This window comes from Pseudopodoces humilis, chromosome 3 (assembly GCF_049639895.1).
Source record: "Pseudopodoces humilis isolate 2021_Gansu_Grassland_sample_001 chromosome 3, ASM4963989v1, whole genome shotgun sequence".
Classification (NCBI taxonomy): domain Eukaryota; kingdom Metazoa; phylum Chordata; class Aves; order Passeriformes; family Paridae; genus Pseudopodoces; species Pseudopodoces humilis.
This window is the reverse complement of record NC_142202.1, coordinates 3,318,815-3,334,462: the sequence shown is the minus strand read 5'-3', so window position 1 is coordinate 3,334,462 and position 15,648 is coordinate 3,318,815. Positions and strand designations below refer to the sequence as shown.

The 15,648-nt window shown below is 38.4% G+C and overlaps 1 protein-coding gene across 1 annotated transcript in view; it reads right to left on the bottom strand.

Moving 5' to 3' along the window:
- The window catches only part of LOC148184556 (protocadherin Fat 4-like), a 38,045-nt gene extending 22,397 nt beyond the window's left edge, over positions 1-15,648 (bottom strand). Inside the window, exons 1-16 of the mRNA XM_088052536.1 lie at positions 15,447-15,648; positions 13,913-13,984; positions 11,668-11,828; positions 10,541-10,585; positions 10,102-10,200; positions 9,690-9,779; positions 8,902-9,012; positions 8,132-8,248; positions 6,979-7,066; positions 6,272-6,381; positions 5,866-6,039; positions 5,274-5,402; positions 4,858-5,013; positions 3,827-4,007; positions 2,725-2,858; positions 753-1,697 (exon numbers count right to left, since the gene is read on the bottom strand). Of these exons, the coding sequence (XP_087908662.1) occupies positions 753-1,697; positions 2,725-2,858; positions 3,827-4,007; positions 4,858-5,013; positions 5,274-5,402; positions 5,866-6,039; positions 6,272-6,381; positions 6,979-7,066; positions 8,132-8,248; positions 8,902-9,012; positions 9,690-9,779; positions 10,102-10,200; positions 10,541-10,585; positions 11,668-11,828; positions 13,913-13,984; positions 15,447-15,516 (2,682 nt within the window). The 5' untranslated portion in view covers positions 15,517-15,648. The remainder of the gene's footprint in view (positions 1-752; positions 1,698-2,724; positions 2,859-3,826; positions 4,008-4,857; positions 5,014-5,273; positions 5,403-5,865; positions 6,040-6,271; positions 6,382-6,978; positions 7,067-8,131; positions 8,249-8,901; positions 9,013-9,689; positions 9,780-10,101; positions 10,201-10,540; positions 10,586-11,667; positions 11,829-13,912; positions 13,985-15,446) is intronic.

The following is a 15,648-nucleotide window of genomic DNA, read 5'->3' as shown; positions in this document are numbered from 1 at the left end:
TTGGGTCCTACACATTCTCCCTAAAGCTCTCCAAGACTTATTGCTGTGAAGGAAAGGGCAGCAAAACAGAGTTCAGTGGAGTATGAACTGAGCATTTATGCTACTTTAAAACTGACATGAGCAAGAATAATACTGCAAATTGGAAATCTCTTCCTCCATCTCCCCAGTGCCACAGCTACATGCAAAATATCTCGATAAAACAAGGGGAGAAAGAAACTACTTGTTATAAAGCAGAGGGAAAATTTGTAATTTCCTATTAAAGGGGAAACAACTCTATCAGGGTGACGAATTGCCTCTTGCTCTGACTAAGCTGAGACTAAAGGTAAGTCTACCAGGTTTAGTTTATCAAGCAACATTCAATCAGAAACTATTATTTTGACATAAGAAGCAATAAGACAATTTTTAAAAAAATCTATTCTCTGTTTGGTGTGATGCGTTCACCTCATATGCACATTAACAGAAGCAAACACCACTTCCCTCTCCTGTGTCACATATGCAGTGGGAAAGAAGCTCTCCCCATCTTCTCTGATATAGCCAGTAAACTATTTTGTACAAGGTCCTAACTCCCTTGGGTTGGGAAGGTTTAAGGCTGGCACCAGAGAAAGCAAGACAAAGTTTCCATGAACCAAAATATACTCAGTGCCGACCATTTAAGAAATCTCCTTTTGCCCATCTACTACAAGGTTTTTTCACAGATTAATAGAGAAAAACGTAGTTTTGATTTATCAGGATGAGATTAATGTGGTACCTACCTCGTCCCTGTCAGCAACACTGAATGTGTAAACAGGACTCCCCTTCTGATGGTTTTCAAACACAAATACATCATAAGCTGCCTGACTGAATTCTGGGGGGTTATCATTGACATCTTCTACATGAACAACTACAAGTGTTTCAGTGCTCTGAGTTGGTTGACCTCCATCTGATGCCTCCACTTGCACTTCAAACTCATTTATGGTTTCATAATCCAGGTGTTGGCTCAGGCTGAGCTGGCCTGTGCTTGAGTTGATGAGGAACATCGGGGAGGAGGTTTGAGGTCGCTGGTCAGTGATTTGGTACATCACAAGGGCGTTGGCCCCAGCATCCCTGTCAGTAGCAGACAGTGTCAGCAGGGCACTTCCCAGCTCTTGGTCTTCAGGGACCTTCACTTCATACCTGCTCGATGAGAAGACCGGGGCGTTGTCGTTCACGTCGTCGACAACGATGGTCAGGTTGAGCGCTGTGGATCGCGCGGGTTGGCCTTGGTCACTGGCAATCACAGTTAAGTTATAGAAGCCTTGTTCTTCTCTGTCCAGCACCTTTTGCAGCAAAATGAGTCCTGAACCGTCAATGTCCATTTTTCCTTCTCCACCCTTCAGAGTGTAAACCACTAATCCGTTAAAGCCCTCATCTTCGTCTGTGGCGGACACGCTGGTGACGCTGGTTCCCGCCGGCATGTTCTCCACAATGGCAATGGTGGTGCTGGCTGTACCAAACACAGGGCTGTTATCATTGACATCTAAGACTCTGACAAACACTGTGGCATAGTCAGCAGCGCTTCCATCTGACAAGGAAATACTGAGAGTGTAATTTTTGTGGTATTCGTAGTCCAGTTTGGTTTTTGTTGAGATGAGTCCCTTGCCATCGATGGTAAATGGAGCAGATTCTGTCAGCACCCAAAACTCAACTTGTACATGGGGATTTAAAGCCTCATACTCAACCTGTGTAGGATACAGCATATCATCAATAAATGAATTAAAACACATAAACCACTGTCTGAGAAAAACTAGCAGTTTTAACTATGTCCAGACTCATTTTATGGTTGATATTGTGGATTGATATCAACTTACAGTGTTGATACTGTGTCTTGATTTTTACTTCTTTTAATGAATTTTCATTCAGATATTTGTTAACTTCACAGATTCTTTAAAAGAAGTGAAGATCAAGCCTCAATATACATAAAAATGCAGAGAGGACTGCCTTTTGTTAAAATACGAATATATATATATAACACAGAATAAAAATAACAGACTGCACTTCAACCTTTGGTTCTGCCTTTCTTTACATGAAAAAAGGGGAAGAATTAACTCAAGGTGTCTATAAATCAAAACACTAAAACACATTTCCTTCTCACTGCTTTGATATGAAACCTCCCATGTGTGTTCAGCCCTTCATCCAAGGAGCTATCGTGGTGCATTCTGGTGCTCTGCTTGTCTGAGCTTTTTCTTTTTTTGTTAAAATGAAGAGGAAGTTCTTGGGCCTTCTTTGAAAATGCCTTTATGACATTTCTCTGATGGGAATTCTCATCTCATGTCACAGGGTTTTAGATTTATCACCAAGAGATGAGGGAATATTACCTATCCCAAGCTTTGTGCCACTAAAACCTTTGAAGGGTGTCCAAAGTCAACAGAGGGCTACACACAAAAGTTTATTTTCTCAAGCAGTTCTGGAATTAATTTTGTTTGATTTGGAGAGCTGCTTTAGGGGTTTTTTGGGATTTTTAAAATGCTACATGGTAGCAGATGCTGTTTAAAATATTTGCAAAGTTTTAACTGGAAGCAAACCCACCTTTGTGGGTGATAAGCTTCATCTGAGGGACATACTGCACATGAAGGTTGATATGTAGAACACACAGGATCTAGTTCTCTATAACTCAGGGACATGTGGATATTTAGGGCACATCTATTACAAAATTAGTATTTTCTCAGAGCTTCCCTTTCCTATGTAGAGATAGAATAAAGTTCTTACTTGTACTACTTCAACAGGAGCAACCATCTCTTCTTCCACAGTCACATTGTATGTTTTCTGAATAAACTGTGGCCTGGAATCTCCAACTGCAAAGATTTCTACTGGTACTAATGAACTTCTTGGAGTGGTCCCACCTGCAAGCAAAAGAAAACAATCTCTCAGCAGATGCACAAAATACCTACTTGTATTCCCTCCTGCAAAATACACTTTTCCAGGGGTACTGCTGGTTTTTTTTTTGTATTTAATCCTTAGTGCTGTTGTTATGGTGCTTCCTCAGAGGTCCTCACCAAGACCACAGACAAAGGATGGACTGAGCAATCCCTTCTGGACCCATATCCCCAGTGGACAAGACCCATCTTATCCACGTGACCCTAAATCTGAAGATATAGTGCTCATATTGACCAAATCATGGAAAAATCACAAAGCTGTGATTGCCTTTGTGAAGGCAAAAGAAGCTGAAAGCCACTTTGTATTCTCATTACACCAGGAGTGGGATGCCACTCCTAGGTTACATTTATTTCTGCCCTTATTCAGGTCATGAATGTTCACTGAGTTCCCTGTTATTCTTTTAAAACAAAGAAACCCCCAATAACTATGGCTAAGCCAATATTTTTCATGCTAGTCATCCTAAAAATGGAATTGGCATTTCAAGTTTACCGACATGGATGTGCAAATAATGTCCAGATTACTCAGTGCCTTTTACTTTAATTTTACTCCTTGTTGATTGACGGGAGAGTTATAAATTTCTGACTTCTGCCTGAATTTCTGTTTCCTATGCTGTGCAACACCAGTCAGTACACTAAAGGAAAATATGATTATATATATATATATATATATATTTTCACATGTTCTTCCCACAGCCATAAAGAAAACAGATTTGCTATAATGCCATCAGCAGGAACACTTTTACCAGAGATGCAGCACTTTGGATAAGTAAGACAGTTCCTTATCTTCAACAAACAAGAGCAGATAAAGTATATGGTATTATTTAAATAAAGCCTGTGAACCTATTTGACAGCATTCCTCCAAGTAAAAAATCAAACAAAACCAAAATTCATCACCAGGAATAGCTGTGCTGACTGGTACTAATATCCTGTCTTACCATCAGTAGCTGTTATCCACAAGACAAACTTCTTAAGCTCGTTGATTCTTAATGGGATTACTGTTTTTAAACTGATTTGTCCTGTGGATGTATCCAATTCAAAGTGCCCATCTTCATTGCCACCAGCTAAGATGAAGCTTATCTCTCCATTTATACCATCATCTGGATCATCAGCAGCAACCTGGAGGAAAAAGAAGTTATTTTATTCTAGGGTTTGTGCTTTTATCAAAATTTTTCCCATTTTAGATATGCATGAAAAATCAGGTAAATATAGCTGCAGTGAAATTTGGTTGTACCTTTGACTGTCCACTTCCTATGTAATTCCTAGGTTAAACCTCAGTGACAAAGTTTGCTCTTGGACATAAACACAAATATCATTCCAGCAGCACAAGCAAAATCCTGCTCTTGTGGAACTCATATGAATTACACCAAGTTTCCATCTCAGAAAATTGGTTTCATAACAATCTTAAAGGCACTGGAGGAAGATTGTTCAAGAGATTTCATCAGGAGCCATGAAATCTGCACATCTGGGTATGAGCATTGATAGTGACTCCCTATAGATCTCAACTAGTTCCTATTTTATTTGGTTAACTGGTTTACCATGTTACAAAAAGTATATTGGATCTAAAAATTATTCCAAATGCTCCAGAATTCAGCAGCCTTTCAAAAATGTTGTGCCATTATTTGAGTTTTATTTGGACTCTAACAACATTCAGTTTTTATTCAACACTTTACAACAACTGAATTCAGAAATCTTATTTTCTGTCATATATTTGTGGAATTCAGGCTAGTGCAGAGTACCAGAATAAATATCCTTTATAATTTATGCCCTGATCTGGGATGTGATTAAAGTATCCAGGACACTGTGATTATGGAATATCAATAGCTCTGAAATGAAAGGTGGATTATTTCTTAACTGCAAGCTGTTCCAAGAAGATTCCCTGCTCAACAGAACTGCTTCACAATTTTAAGCAAGGACTCATGCATGCATTCAACTCAGAAATGTCATTTTTGTTTAGTATTTCTAGTACCTGAAGAATGGCCATTCCTGCAGTCATGTTGAGGAAAATATCTTGTCTATATGGTGTGTCCCTAAAGGTTGGGCTGTTGTCATTTTCATCCAGCAGCACTATGTTGATAGGAGAGCTCACCTTTGTGTAAGGTAGCAAATGATCCCTAGCAGTGACCTGCAAAAATGATGCAGTGAGAAGACTGTTGCTCAAAGGCATGTTGTGGAAGTAGTAAAAAGGGTGAACGAGAAGTACAAGCTGAGGAAACTGTATCAGCAGTGGTATTTCCCTCCAGGTAACACTGCTGACAAAGTCTGGATTGTTTCTTCAATTAAGCTGCTGACCCATACTCAAGGTTTGGCCTCCTGGCAGGACAGATCAGGTCTCACCTGTTGGCCTCAGGTTACCTTGGAAAGGAGCAGGCTTGTTTTTAATACCTGTAGGTGAATAGAGGGTACTCTCTCCCTGTCCAGCAGCGTGGAGTTCCTCACAGTTAGGATCCCATCTGGACTCAACTGGAAGGGACTGTCCTCTGGAGTGAGACTGAGTGTTCCCTGGAAGCCTCCCTGCAAACAGGACATTTGCATTTGTTATTAAATAGGACAATCACTCAACTACTCCCTTAGGATGCTTTCTTATTTTCCACATGGAGAAGATGAAATTTCCTGCTTTAATTGAGATTACAGTCTCAAAAAAAAAAACAAAATTAAAAAAAGAGAAAGAAGCAAACAACCTGGAAGAAATAACATGCAGGCTGAGAATGACTTGCATCTTTTTGTTCATTTTGTACTTTTGCAGTTTCAGATTTGGGACCTTATGCAAGCCAGAGGAGTTCCAAAGAGAGACAAAATTTTTTCTTTGTCTGCAGTACTCTACCCCTTAAATAAGGGAAACTAAGTTTGCTTAAGCATATTTAGGTGGTCAGGAAAAAAAAGTTCTCTTCACAATATCTGTACAACACAGATGTATTTTATATTGTATTTCAGAAGTGCAATATTTGTAGCAGCCATAAAACCACTGTCTTTTTACCTCATCTTGGTCAGTAGCTGTTACTTGAAGAACTTCCATCCCATTTGGTAAATTTTCTGGAAGTGAGACATCATAACTTGCTTGTGAAAGTACTGGATTATGGTCATTCACATCGCCAATAGTAACCAGAACTACTGCATCAGCTGTTTTGAAATTCTTATCTTGCTGAGCTGCCTAGAAAGCAGAGTTTACAGCTGTAAATTCCATGCCCTGATAACAACTTACAAGCTTGCCTCAAGGACATAACAACTGCATATTTATAATGAATTAATTTTTCCTTTATTTTGATTTTTAAATGGCAGGATGGAGCCTTGATACCAATGACTATGAGAAATGCTATTAACAGCAACTTGGATTTACATAATATTTTCTGAAATCGAGACTAAAATACCAAAACAATCTCTACCTGAATGCCCACCACAAGATTGGGACATATTTCTCTGTCAATTGAGGTCTTGACTTCCAACACTCCAGTGTCACTGATCGAAAAGCTGTTGTTATAGGCTGGGGGCTTCACTGAAAAGCAACAAATTGGAAAGGTTTAATGAGAATGAACCAAAACTGGAAGTCTGGGAAGGTTTAATGAAAATGAACCAGAACTGGAAGTCTGATCTGTCATTTGTATAAGTGTTAACTTCTTAGCCACAGCAAAAAAGAACATGAAAAGCTGTTTTTTAAACACTCTGTCCTCAAAACAATTCCTAGAAAATTCACTCACACTTCAAGGGTCTCAAATTAAGTATTTCATAAACTTTTGAAAATTTCTTTAGGAGGAGGAACAGCTCTTGATGGAATCCTCTCTCTAGATGGTCCTGAACAGAAATTCTTTGATCAAATTGAAGCCTCTAGAGTGGCTTAAACTTGAAATCAGGAATTGATTTTTGTTCCTTGGAAGGAGGATAAGAACATCTAAACATTTTAGAAATAGCTGGACCCTGCAGTAATGGCTGAGATTAGGCTGATTTAGCTGGTGGAGCAGCACTGCAGTGAAGCTGTGTGCACTTGAAGACATCTGAATGGACCCTGCACTTCCTTATCATTCCCTCCAGTAACAGGTAAATGAATCATCTTGAATTACTGAGTCAACATCTAGAAGAAAAAAAAGGCTCTTACCTAGTTTGATGCTGTAAATTATTTTTTCATTTATACCTTTGTCTCCATCTTGAGCCAAGATCTCTGGAAGAATGGCCAAAGGACCCACCTAGAAAACATACATTAATCTGAATATCTTGAAAAAACCATACATTAACTTCAAATCCTTCATTAGATAAGTCAGGGTTTTGATTAAAGAAGCAAGACACATGTATTTAATCAATGTGATCCAGAGAAAAATTCTTTCTTTGCCACATATGCTTTACAGAGTAAAATGATGACCAAGATACACTGTGGAGTGTGAAGGATACACTGTGTTTAAGAAACACCAGATTATGAAGCTGCAGTCACAGATGGAATTTATGTTAAGCACACTGACTGTTTCAGTTCTATTCCTCTTCTGGAAAACAACACACAAGTCTATAATGCAGCCCATAGAAAAACAGTAATTTAAAAGACAGAAACATTTTAGAAGGGCTAAAATTATTCCTTTCAGAGAATGAAAGGTGAACAACTAACAAAAGGGACACTGGAGGTGTAACTCTAAAAGTATATGTGATTTAAAATATATTAACACGAAGAGATAGGGATAATAATGAACCTTTTCAATTTTAGTGGATTACTCTGATAATACTATACTGTAATTTTTTTTCTTAATACATACAGAAACCTGAGTCAAACACATTCCACCAAGAAATCACTACTCTATATAGAAAAAAATGTTACACAAGTAGTATAGACCATGGATTGCCATTCAGATTCTTATTTTTGCTTACCTGATTGTAATGCTGTATGAAGGAATTACACTAATTAAAACTAATTTCAGGACTGATGGACAGCCAGCTGCCCTTTTAATTTTACATTAAAAGCCCAGTCAAAACAGGAATTTGAGGTTTTTTTACTTTTCTTTCTTCTTTTTATTTTTAAATTTTTTTCCCCCAAATACAAAATTATGTGTTTCTATCTCAAAAAAAAAAAACTATGCTTCATATAATACATGGTCTGTTTATCTGGTAGTTGAAAGTCTACAGCTGGTATCTTTTTCACTGGTCACCACAGAGGAAAGCAGCTCTATCCATCATCTTAAGCTGCTCAGGGAGGAAGAATCCTTGGAAGAAAAGCCCTATGGATAGGGATAATCCATTTGCAGCAGCATTCAGTGAAGAGCTTTTACCTGGTTTTCATTGATACTCCCACTGTACACGGATTGACTGAAATAGGGGTTCAATGTATCATAATCTTGCACATTAATTATTAATGATGCAGTGGCACTCTGGTTTCCAAATTTTTCCTGCATCCCAAGGGAAAGAAGAAAATAAGAACCACTGTCATGAAAAAAACCCCATATCTCAGTGGAAAATACAGCAGAATTTTATTACATGTATTTTGCAGCATTTTTAAGCTGAGAACTTTCAGCCTGTCATATTTTTCCATTTCTGGAATCCAGTTCTAGGAACAAAATTATCATGTAAATCATGTACAATATAGAATAGAACAATTGTTACAGCTGTACTATTTGCTAGATACCACAATAATCCTAGCAAAACTGTTTATTTTTAGTTCTAAAAGGAAATGAAGGAAAATACATACTCAAATCTCAAAAAAGACAAACAAAAAACCTGGTACGATGCAGCAAAAATATGAGAGATCTGCCAGAATGAATAGGTGAATATGTGTTACAATAGTGGAAAATGACTATGTAGAATATTTATACTTAGAGAAGTACAGAAAGAAACTTGGGCTGGTATTTGAGAGGAAACAAACAATGGCTGAAATATTAAGAATGTGCTACTTTGTCTCCAGTATAAACCAAGCTGCAGACACAACTTTTGGGTTGGGAACTCCCAAAGCCGTAAATTTGTAGAAACTGGAATGCTATAAAACAAAGGAACTATCATTGTAGAATTATTGTGGGTCTCATTTTTCTTTTAATTTATATCATACCTTTGCTTGGACTGTTAAATTGAAAAAGTTGACCTCATTGTAATCCAGTGTTTTTTTCACCATGACGTTTCCATCTCCTTCCCTTATAGAAAAGTAATCAGAGTTTGGGCCCTATTAAATGAATAAATCAAATATTTTATATTATTGATGATGAAACACATTTTCTTTTCTCATTTTTTTTTCACCTTTATTATTGGGCTATTTTCATAAAGGTGCAGGAATGTCTCAGCCACCACCAGTGGAAAGAAAAAGGCTGATCCTCCTCCATTCTATTCAAACATTCCATTGCCTCCCCTGTCAGTGCCAACAGAATTTCTGTCAGATTTATCTTATCCTATGGCACACAGGGCAATGGCATCAGCTTCCCTTCACCAGCTATAAAAGGAGCAGAGACAAGCTCAGGTGTGAAGATTTCCACTGCAGATATCTAAATTTAGTTGAAATGATCTTACTTCAGTTGGCTTGAGGACTGGAGACCGACAGCAAGTCAAATATAAACTTTAAAAAGAGGGGAAACAACTCTTCCCTCCTGCTACTGCAAAGGACCACTGAGCTCCTTAGCTGTAGCTGAAGAGTGCCATAAATCATTCCACAAATGTTAAGAAACAAGATTCAGGCCTTGCTGCATGCCAGGCTGATCCTGTGATGTAATCTGAAAGGTCTCTTGGATGTTTTGAAGATTTTTAATCTTCACAGTGCAAGGGAGCACGCTGGGATCAGGTCCCAGGCTATAGATCTATGAAATTCAAGCTGGTATTCTCAGTTTCCAGCTAATAAAGGGCACTTACCCAAAGACTGTAAGTAAGGAGGCTGAATTGTGGTGAAAAGTCCTTATCTTCAGCTTCCACTTTTACAACTGTGGAATTAATTCCAGCTACCTAAGAGGAAATAAAGATCAACAAATATTCAGTCAAATGCCCCTTTCCACATCTTCCCTAACCTGGAGCAGCAAAATTGTGCCACCCTGCTTAGCAAATCACTTCCCATTGCCATTTTTGGCTGGGAATGTTTCTCCATCACCCCACTCCCCCAGCTATACGTGCAGCCCAGCCTTTCTTCTCCACGCCCATGGGAAGCAGCAGATAAATCCCATGAGGTTGCACATAATGAGCTCATCTCAGCATGGTCCCATTAGAACCTCCCCAAAGAGTAATTTAAAAGTATCCCAGGAAAAAAGTATCAGCATTTGCCATAACCCACCTCTGATACTGAAGCACTGTAATTAGCTTGTTGGAATTCTGGAGCATTGTCATTTACATCTATCAATACTACTTGCCGTCCGTTCTCTATCTCATCAACCTTTGGAGTGGAACAAAGGACAACAGTGAGGTGGCAGCATTCTGCTAACATTTCATTTCATCTAAAATGAGATCCTCAAAGAGACACCTTCCATTCAACTGCCATTTAGAATTAGAGAACAGAGGGAATAAGACTACTATCCCTAAAACTAACTTTTTTAAATTTACCTTAGTTTTCTGTGAACAAAAACACTCCTTTCAATCAGCAGATTTCAACAGATTATCTTCTACAAGGTACTCTGAACTCCCTGCATCATAGCTTTCAATTAGTGTTGCAGAAAATAATAATTTGCATTAAATTAGACAATAAATACAGTTGATAAAGCATGGTTTGTACTCACTGCTCCAATCCTTTGGCAAACAATGGCATACCAGATCATATTACCCTAAAATTGAACAAACAAACTAATAAATAATATATTAAATTAACTAATAATATGATTATCAAAGATAATTTTTGCCAAAATTATATAAAATTGCTTCTAGTACTTGAATCCTCAGGTGTGCTGTACCAAAGCACTGTTTAAATTAACACTGTAATTATTTTGTTCTATATTATAAATTTTATCTGACTGCCATTTCTCTTCTACTTATACCCACCTACCCAAATCCCACCATCCCCCTGTGCCTGGCTGCCCTCCCCAACAAAAAGTTGACATGGAATAAGAACATGTGCAAGAAGCATAAACAGTGTTTTAATCCATTAGGGAGATATCCAAATGAGAAATGCAAACATAAAAAGCCAAAATCATAAGTGCATTTTCATCCATTGCAAACACTGGTTGTAACAGTGTTTTTTGCAGTATGCCTGGTCAAGGTCTGTCAGGTAAGTGCTTCTCTGAGCTGGCAGTGTCCAAAACACAGATCCAGTGCTACTCTGAAGTAGCACTTGTATAATAAATTGTCTTTATTTACTCTGCAGTACTACACCATTTTCATATTCAGAAGCAACTTCAGCCAGGAAAAACAATGATATTGCTTTCTAAATTCTTAGTAGTCCTCCAAAATAAGAACTGCTTAAAGAAGAAGGATCTATCCTTTTGTGCATCAGGCAACAGAGGCCCATAAATCCATTACTGTGTGAAGTACTTATGATTAAGAATTACCTTCTACCAAGTTATACCTGCTCAATCCCACTGATGAAATAATTCACGTTCCTGAGAGGTGAGCTTAAGGCAAGTGGCACCTGTCATAATGCATGTTTACAGCTCTCAGTACAATACAGCACTAGGAAAGAACCTGTCTGGCTGTCAGATGACAGCAAAGTTTAGTTATAAGAAATTGAAGACATTTAACAGGTATCAGTGAGAGGTAGATACTGAATTCTATTCGGACAAATCACTTTTTTGAAATACCAACGTGTACTGTGAGAGAATGAAAGATTAAAATGGATTATCTTAAAGCTATTTATATTTCACTTGTCAAGAAAACCTTTCTCTCTAAGCTTTATATGCAGTAAAAGCAATACCTCAAGAGCTTCAACATCCAGTGCTTTAGTAGTCCTCACAGTTGCATTGCTAGAACCAAAATTCCACTGCAGCTCTACATAACTGAAGTGTTCAGGGAATATAAACTCCTGTAATTTCACCTGCACATTTGGAGGGATATCTATAATCCATTCTATATCACCTGTAAGAGAAAATGGAGCAAAATTAGATTGCTTTATGGAAAAGAAATCCATAGGTTCATTTCATATGTATTGACAGCTTGATTACTGGTGGCTTTTGGTTACATTTTATATCTTTTTGGAATTTTCAGCTAAACTGCAAGATCTGTTGAAGTCCCCTTAAGTACCCTGTACAAGTGTTTTTAAATGATGCATTTTTAAAAACACATAAACCAATTTTTTCCAATATACTCACAGAATAAATCCAGGCTTAAAAAGCTTAGCATAATTTACACCTAAATTTCCACAATTGTTTTGAAAACAGCTTTATGATGCAAAACTTTTTTTTCCCCACATTCACTATGAAAATATAATCAAAGTCAGCCAGTGTAATCAAAATCATTGAGAGGCTGCATGGGGGCAGTTTCAGTATTTTCCAAACACAAGGACCTTTATTTCAGCTGGATCTATCAGGCAGTAGAATCCAGTGTGAATCTGGATTCAGGTGGAAAGCATGTGGCCTTTCTCTTAACGTGTTCCTGTTTGTACTCAAAACACTGCAACCTTTAAATCAATTCTTATGAGATTTTCTACCACCATGCATTTAGGAACTATTCTCCTGAAAATACGGCAACTTGTTGTTTGCAACGATCAGGATTCCTGTTAGACTGACTGTGTACTACTTGCTTGGTTAAACACCAAATCTGTTTGAAATTGCCTTGGAAATGTATCCCTTTAAACCATCCAACATGGTGTTACTGGCAATTTTACTAAAGAAAGTTCCCTTACATCATCATCAAATGTCATCATCAAGACATTTGTGTTTATGTAACATATTTATCTTCTTGTGGCACACATTATCTGGATTGCAAACCCATAATCTCCTCTCCTTTCCAAAGTCTTTCCTGAACAACCCAAATATTTTCCATGACCTTCAGGAAACTTCCAAACTGTATTTCTTCCTTACCCACTAGTTTTGTACTGCATCGCTACTAGTTAAGGTTAGTAAATGCTTTCTGTAACAGTCTAATCTCCATGCATATCCTTGTGCTCTTGGTCTCCCAAGAGTTTCAGAAATATAACTTAATTTTCTTCCAGCAGCAGGGAATGTCTGGAACGCTGACAGCTAGCAGCCCAGACACTGAACTTTATTTGCGTGTGAGGACAAAGTCCAGCGAGCTGACAGCGAGCACAGAACTGCAGGGCTGGGTCTCAGGGGCACAGCTTTGTGTGGGAACACCCTGCTGTGTGCAGTGCGGAAAACCCTCCAGGAAAACAAAATCCAGCTTTGCCTGTTGCCATAGGCTGTCCAGTCCTCCCTGCAGAGCTAGATACATTCAGCCAAGAAGTATCATGCAGCTGCCTAGGAAAAGCATTTACTCCAGAGGAGAAAGCCAAATAAAAAGTAATGGGGAAAAATTAAAGCTGGTTGTCCCTCTTGCTTATTCATCAGATATGTCAACAGCTTCATTTGCACATATAATGCACACAGAAGGCCAGAGCTCTTGCTGGCTGATTAAAAATCAAATGAAATCAGAGTGAAATGTAGTTATCTTCTTTCTAACTCCATGCAAGAATCAGACACAGCAGCTACACTCCCACAACTCAAAAATAAATGTTTCAACAGTGATTGTAAAAAAATCACTGCTTTGGATCATGTTTGTTTTCTGTGTGCTGTTGAAAGCCAGAAGCAGTGAAGTTTGCCTGTGGACAGTCAGAATGAGATCCTAAGGATTATGACAACATCCCAAGGAGAAGGCTTTGGCCATAACTTAACACTTTGCCTTGTGAAACTGCCGGATATCCATTAGGGACATCAAATACTGGCTGGACAAGCTGAACTGAGAACATTTTCTTGCACTCATTTTCTTTCCCATTGCCTGATGTGTCTATTCAGACAGTGAGATCTTTGGATCAGGGAATTTGGGGGGTTACATTTATTTATTCCACTAAGTAGCATTTCATGTAGGCAGCTGCTACATCCAGCCGTGAAGACTCTTGTAAATCAATTAATAATACACACTCGTAAAATATACTCACTACAGTGAAGCAATAAAGTGCATTTGGGAGGAGATCAGACAGTTCTAGGTTAGAATCTTGATTTTACCTGTATATCCATCCAAAAAGCTTGAGAGCTCCAATGGCTTGGGTGGTACATCACAGTCAATACGTGTGGTTTCTAAAAGAAACAGAAATGTCATGTACAAAGAACACAGAGGGACTGTGTCCAGACACAGTAGAAGGCAAATAAGCTGATGTTATGTAAACCCAGATGCACACAGAGGTTCAAATTAAGCTCCAAGACATTTATCATGGTGGCACCTTGAAGAGTTCAAAGCAATACCTGACAGGGAATAGGCAAACATTGGTGTCCTGGAGCCAGTCTAGGGTTTTACTGCCTGACAAGAGTGAGTCACTGCTCTATCGTGTCCTGATGAGCCATTTGTGGAAATCATAACCGAAACTACTCTTGTACCTTACCCTGAGATTGTTTTCTGCTCCCAAGACAACTAGAAACCCAAAGCTATTCCCCACAGAATCCAGGAGATTAGGGTGAAAGCACATTGGCACATTTACCTAAAATTTACTCCCCTTAAACTTTTAGAGAAAAAGCCCTTTTGGAGTATATGTTTCCTTTTCATGAGAAGTGGCTTTCCTAAGTGGTTTCTTGTACCTCAGTTACCTCTCTACTTTTTCTCTGTGTGACAAAAGTGACAGACTTTTTGTTTTAATCATTAAGATCTGCAAACTTGTACACACAAAAATCCAGAGGTCTACCAAAACGTCTCCCCCTTCCCTGACCAGAATTCAGCAGCAAAACTTCCAGAATATAGTCCAACTCTTGTGGTCTTACACCAGTGCTAAGAATGCCCCCAGCTCCTTATCTTTGCCATCCTTATGGATATTCAAAGGGACATTTGGTATAAATGAGTAGTGGGCTACTTTTCCTTGGCTAGGTAGATGCCTTCATGTCTGCATCACTTTATATGATCTCATTTTTAAGCGAGCAGTGGGCAGATTTGCACACAGGTCACTGAATAGAATCCTAATGACTATTCCTGGTCAGCAGCTGCCGGTTATACGTTTAATTCACCACCTCCATCTCTGAGTATGCTAAAGCCTAGGCTCTGGACCAGTGAAAAAGATAAAAAATTGGAAGTTTTCACTTTCTGCAAGTCTCAACACATCAAACAGAACTTTTAGTGAAGTACTTATCACTGTGAATAGCAGGATTAACAATGGTAACTATTCCAATCTCATTTAGCTGAGCAGCAGCAGCAAGGAATTCAATTGATTCCAACTTTAAAATTATCTATCCTCAGACTCTGCCTCAGCCTAGGTATTAAATTAATTGACTACTGCAGATATAAAATAATCAAACCCCCAAAAGTTAAATAAAACTTGTAAAAACCCTTATAAATAAGAGGACGGTTTCCAGCTGTCCATCACTCAGTCCCTGAAAGCCCACACACTGTGTCCAATGGTGCCAAGATTGCTTGTTTAGATATTATTTTACCAATAAATCAAAGCACTTGGAACTCCTAGGTTTGTGATATGCATGAACTTAGTAAATTCAATTTAATTCCATTCCAATAAAAGCAGTAAAATACTGAGGCATTTATAAATGTGACAATACTCACTTTGTGCATCAAGACAGAGGAACGTAACCCAGCCAAGCAAAGCGAAAACCAGAGCTCTGGAGAGAGCCATGAGCACTGCAGGAAAAATATCCAACTCAAGGCAAAACCAGAGGGTTGTTTCTCATATAGAATACTTGCAAAGAATCATTTCATTTGTCATATCATAGATTAGTTATTATCCTGACCAAATGTTTCACCAAGA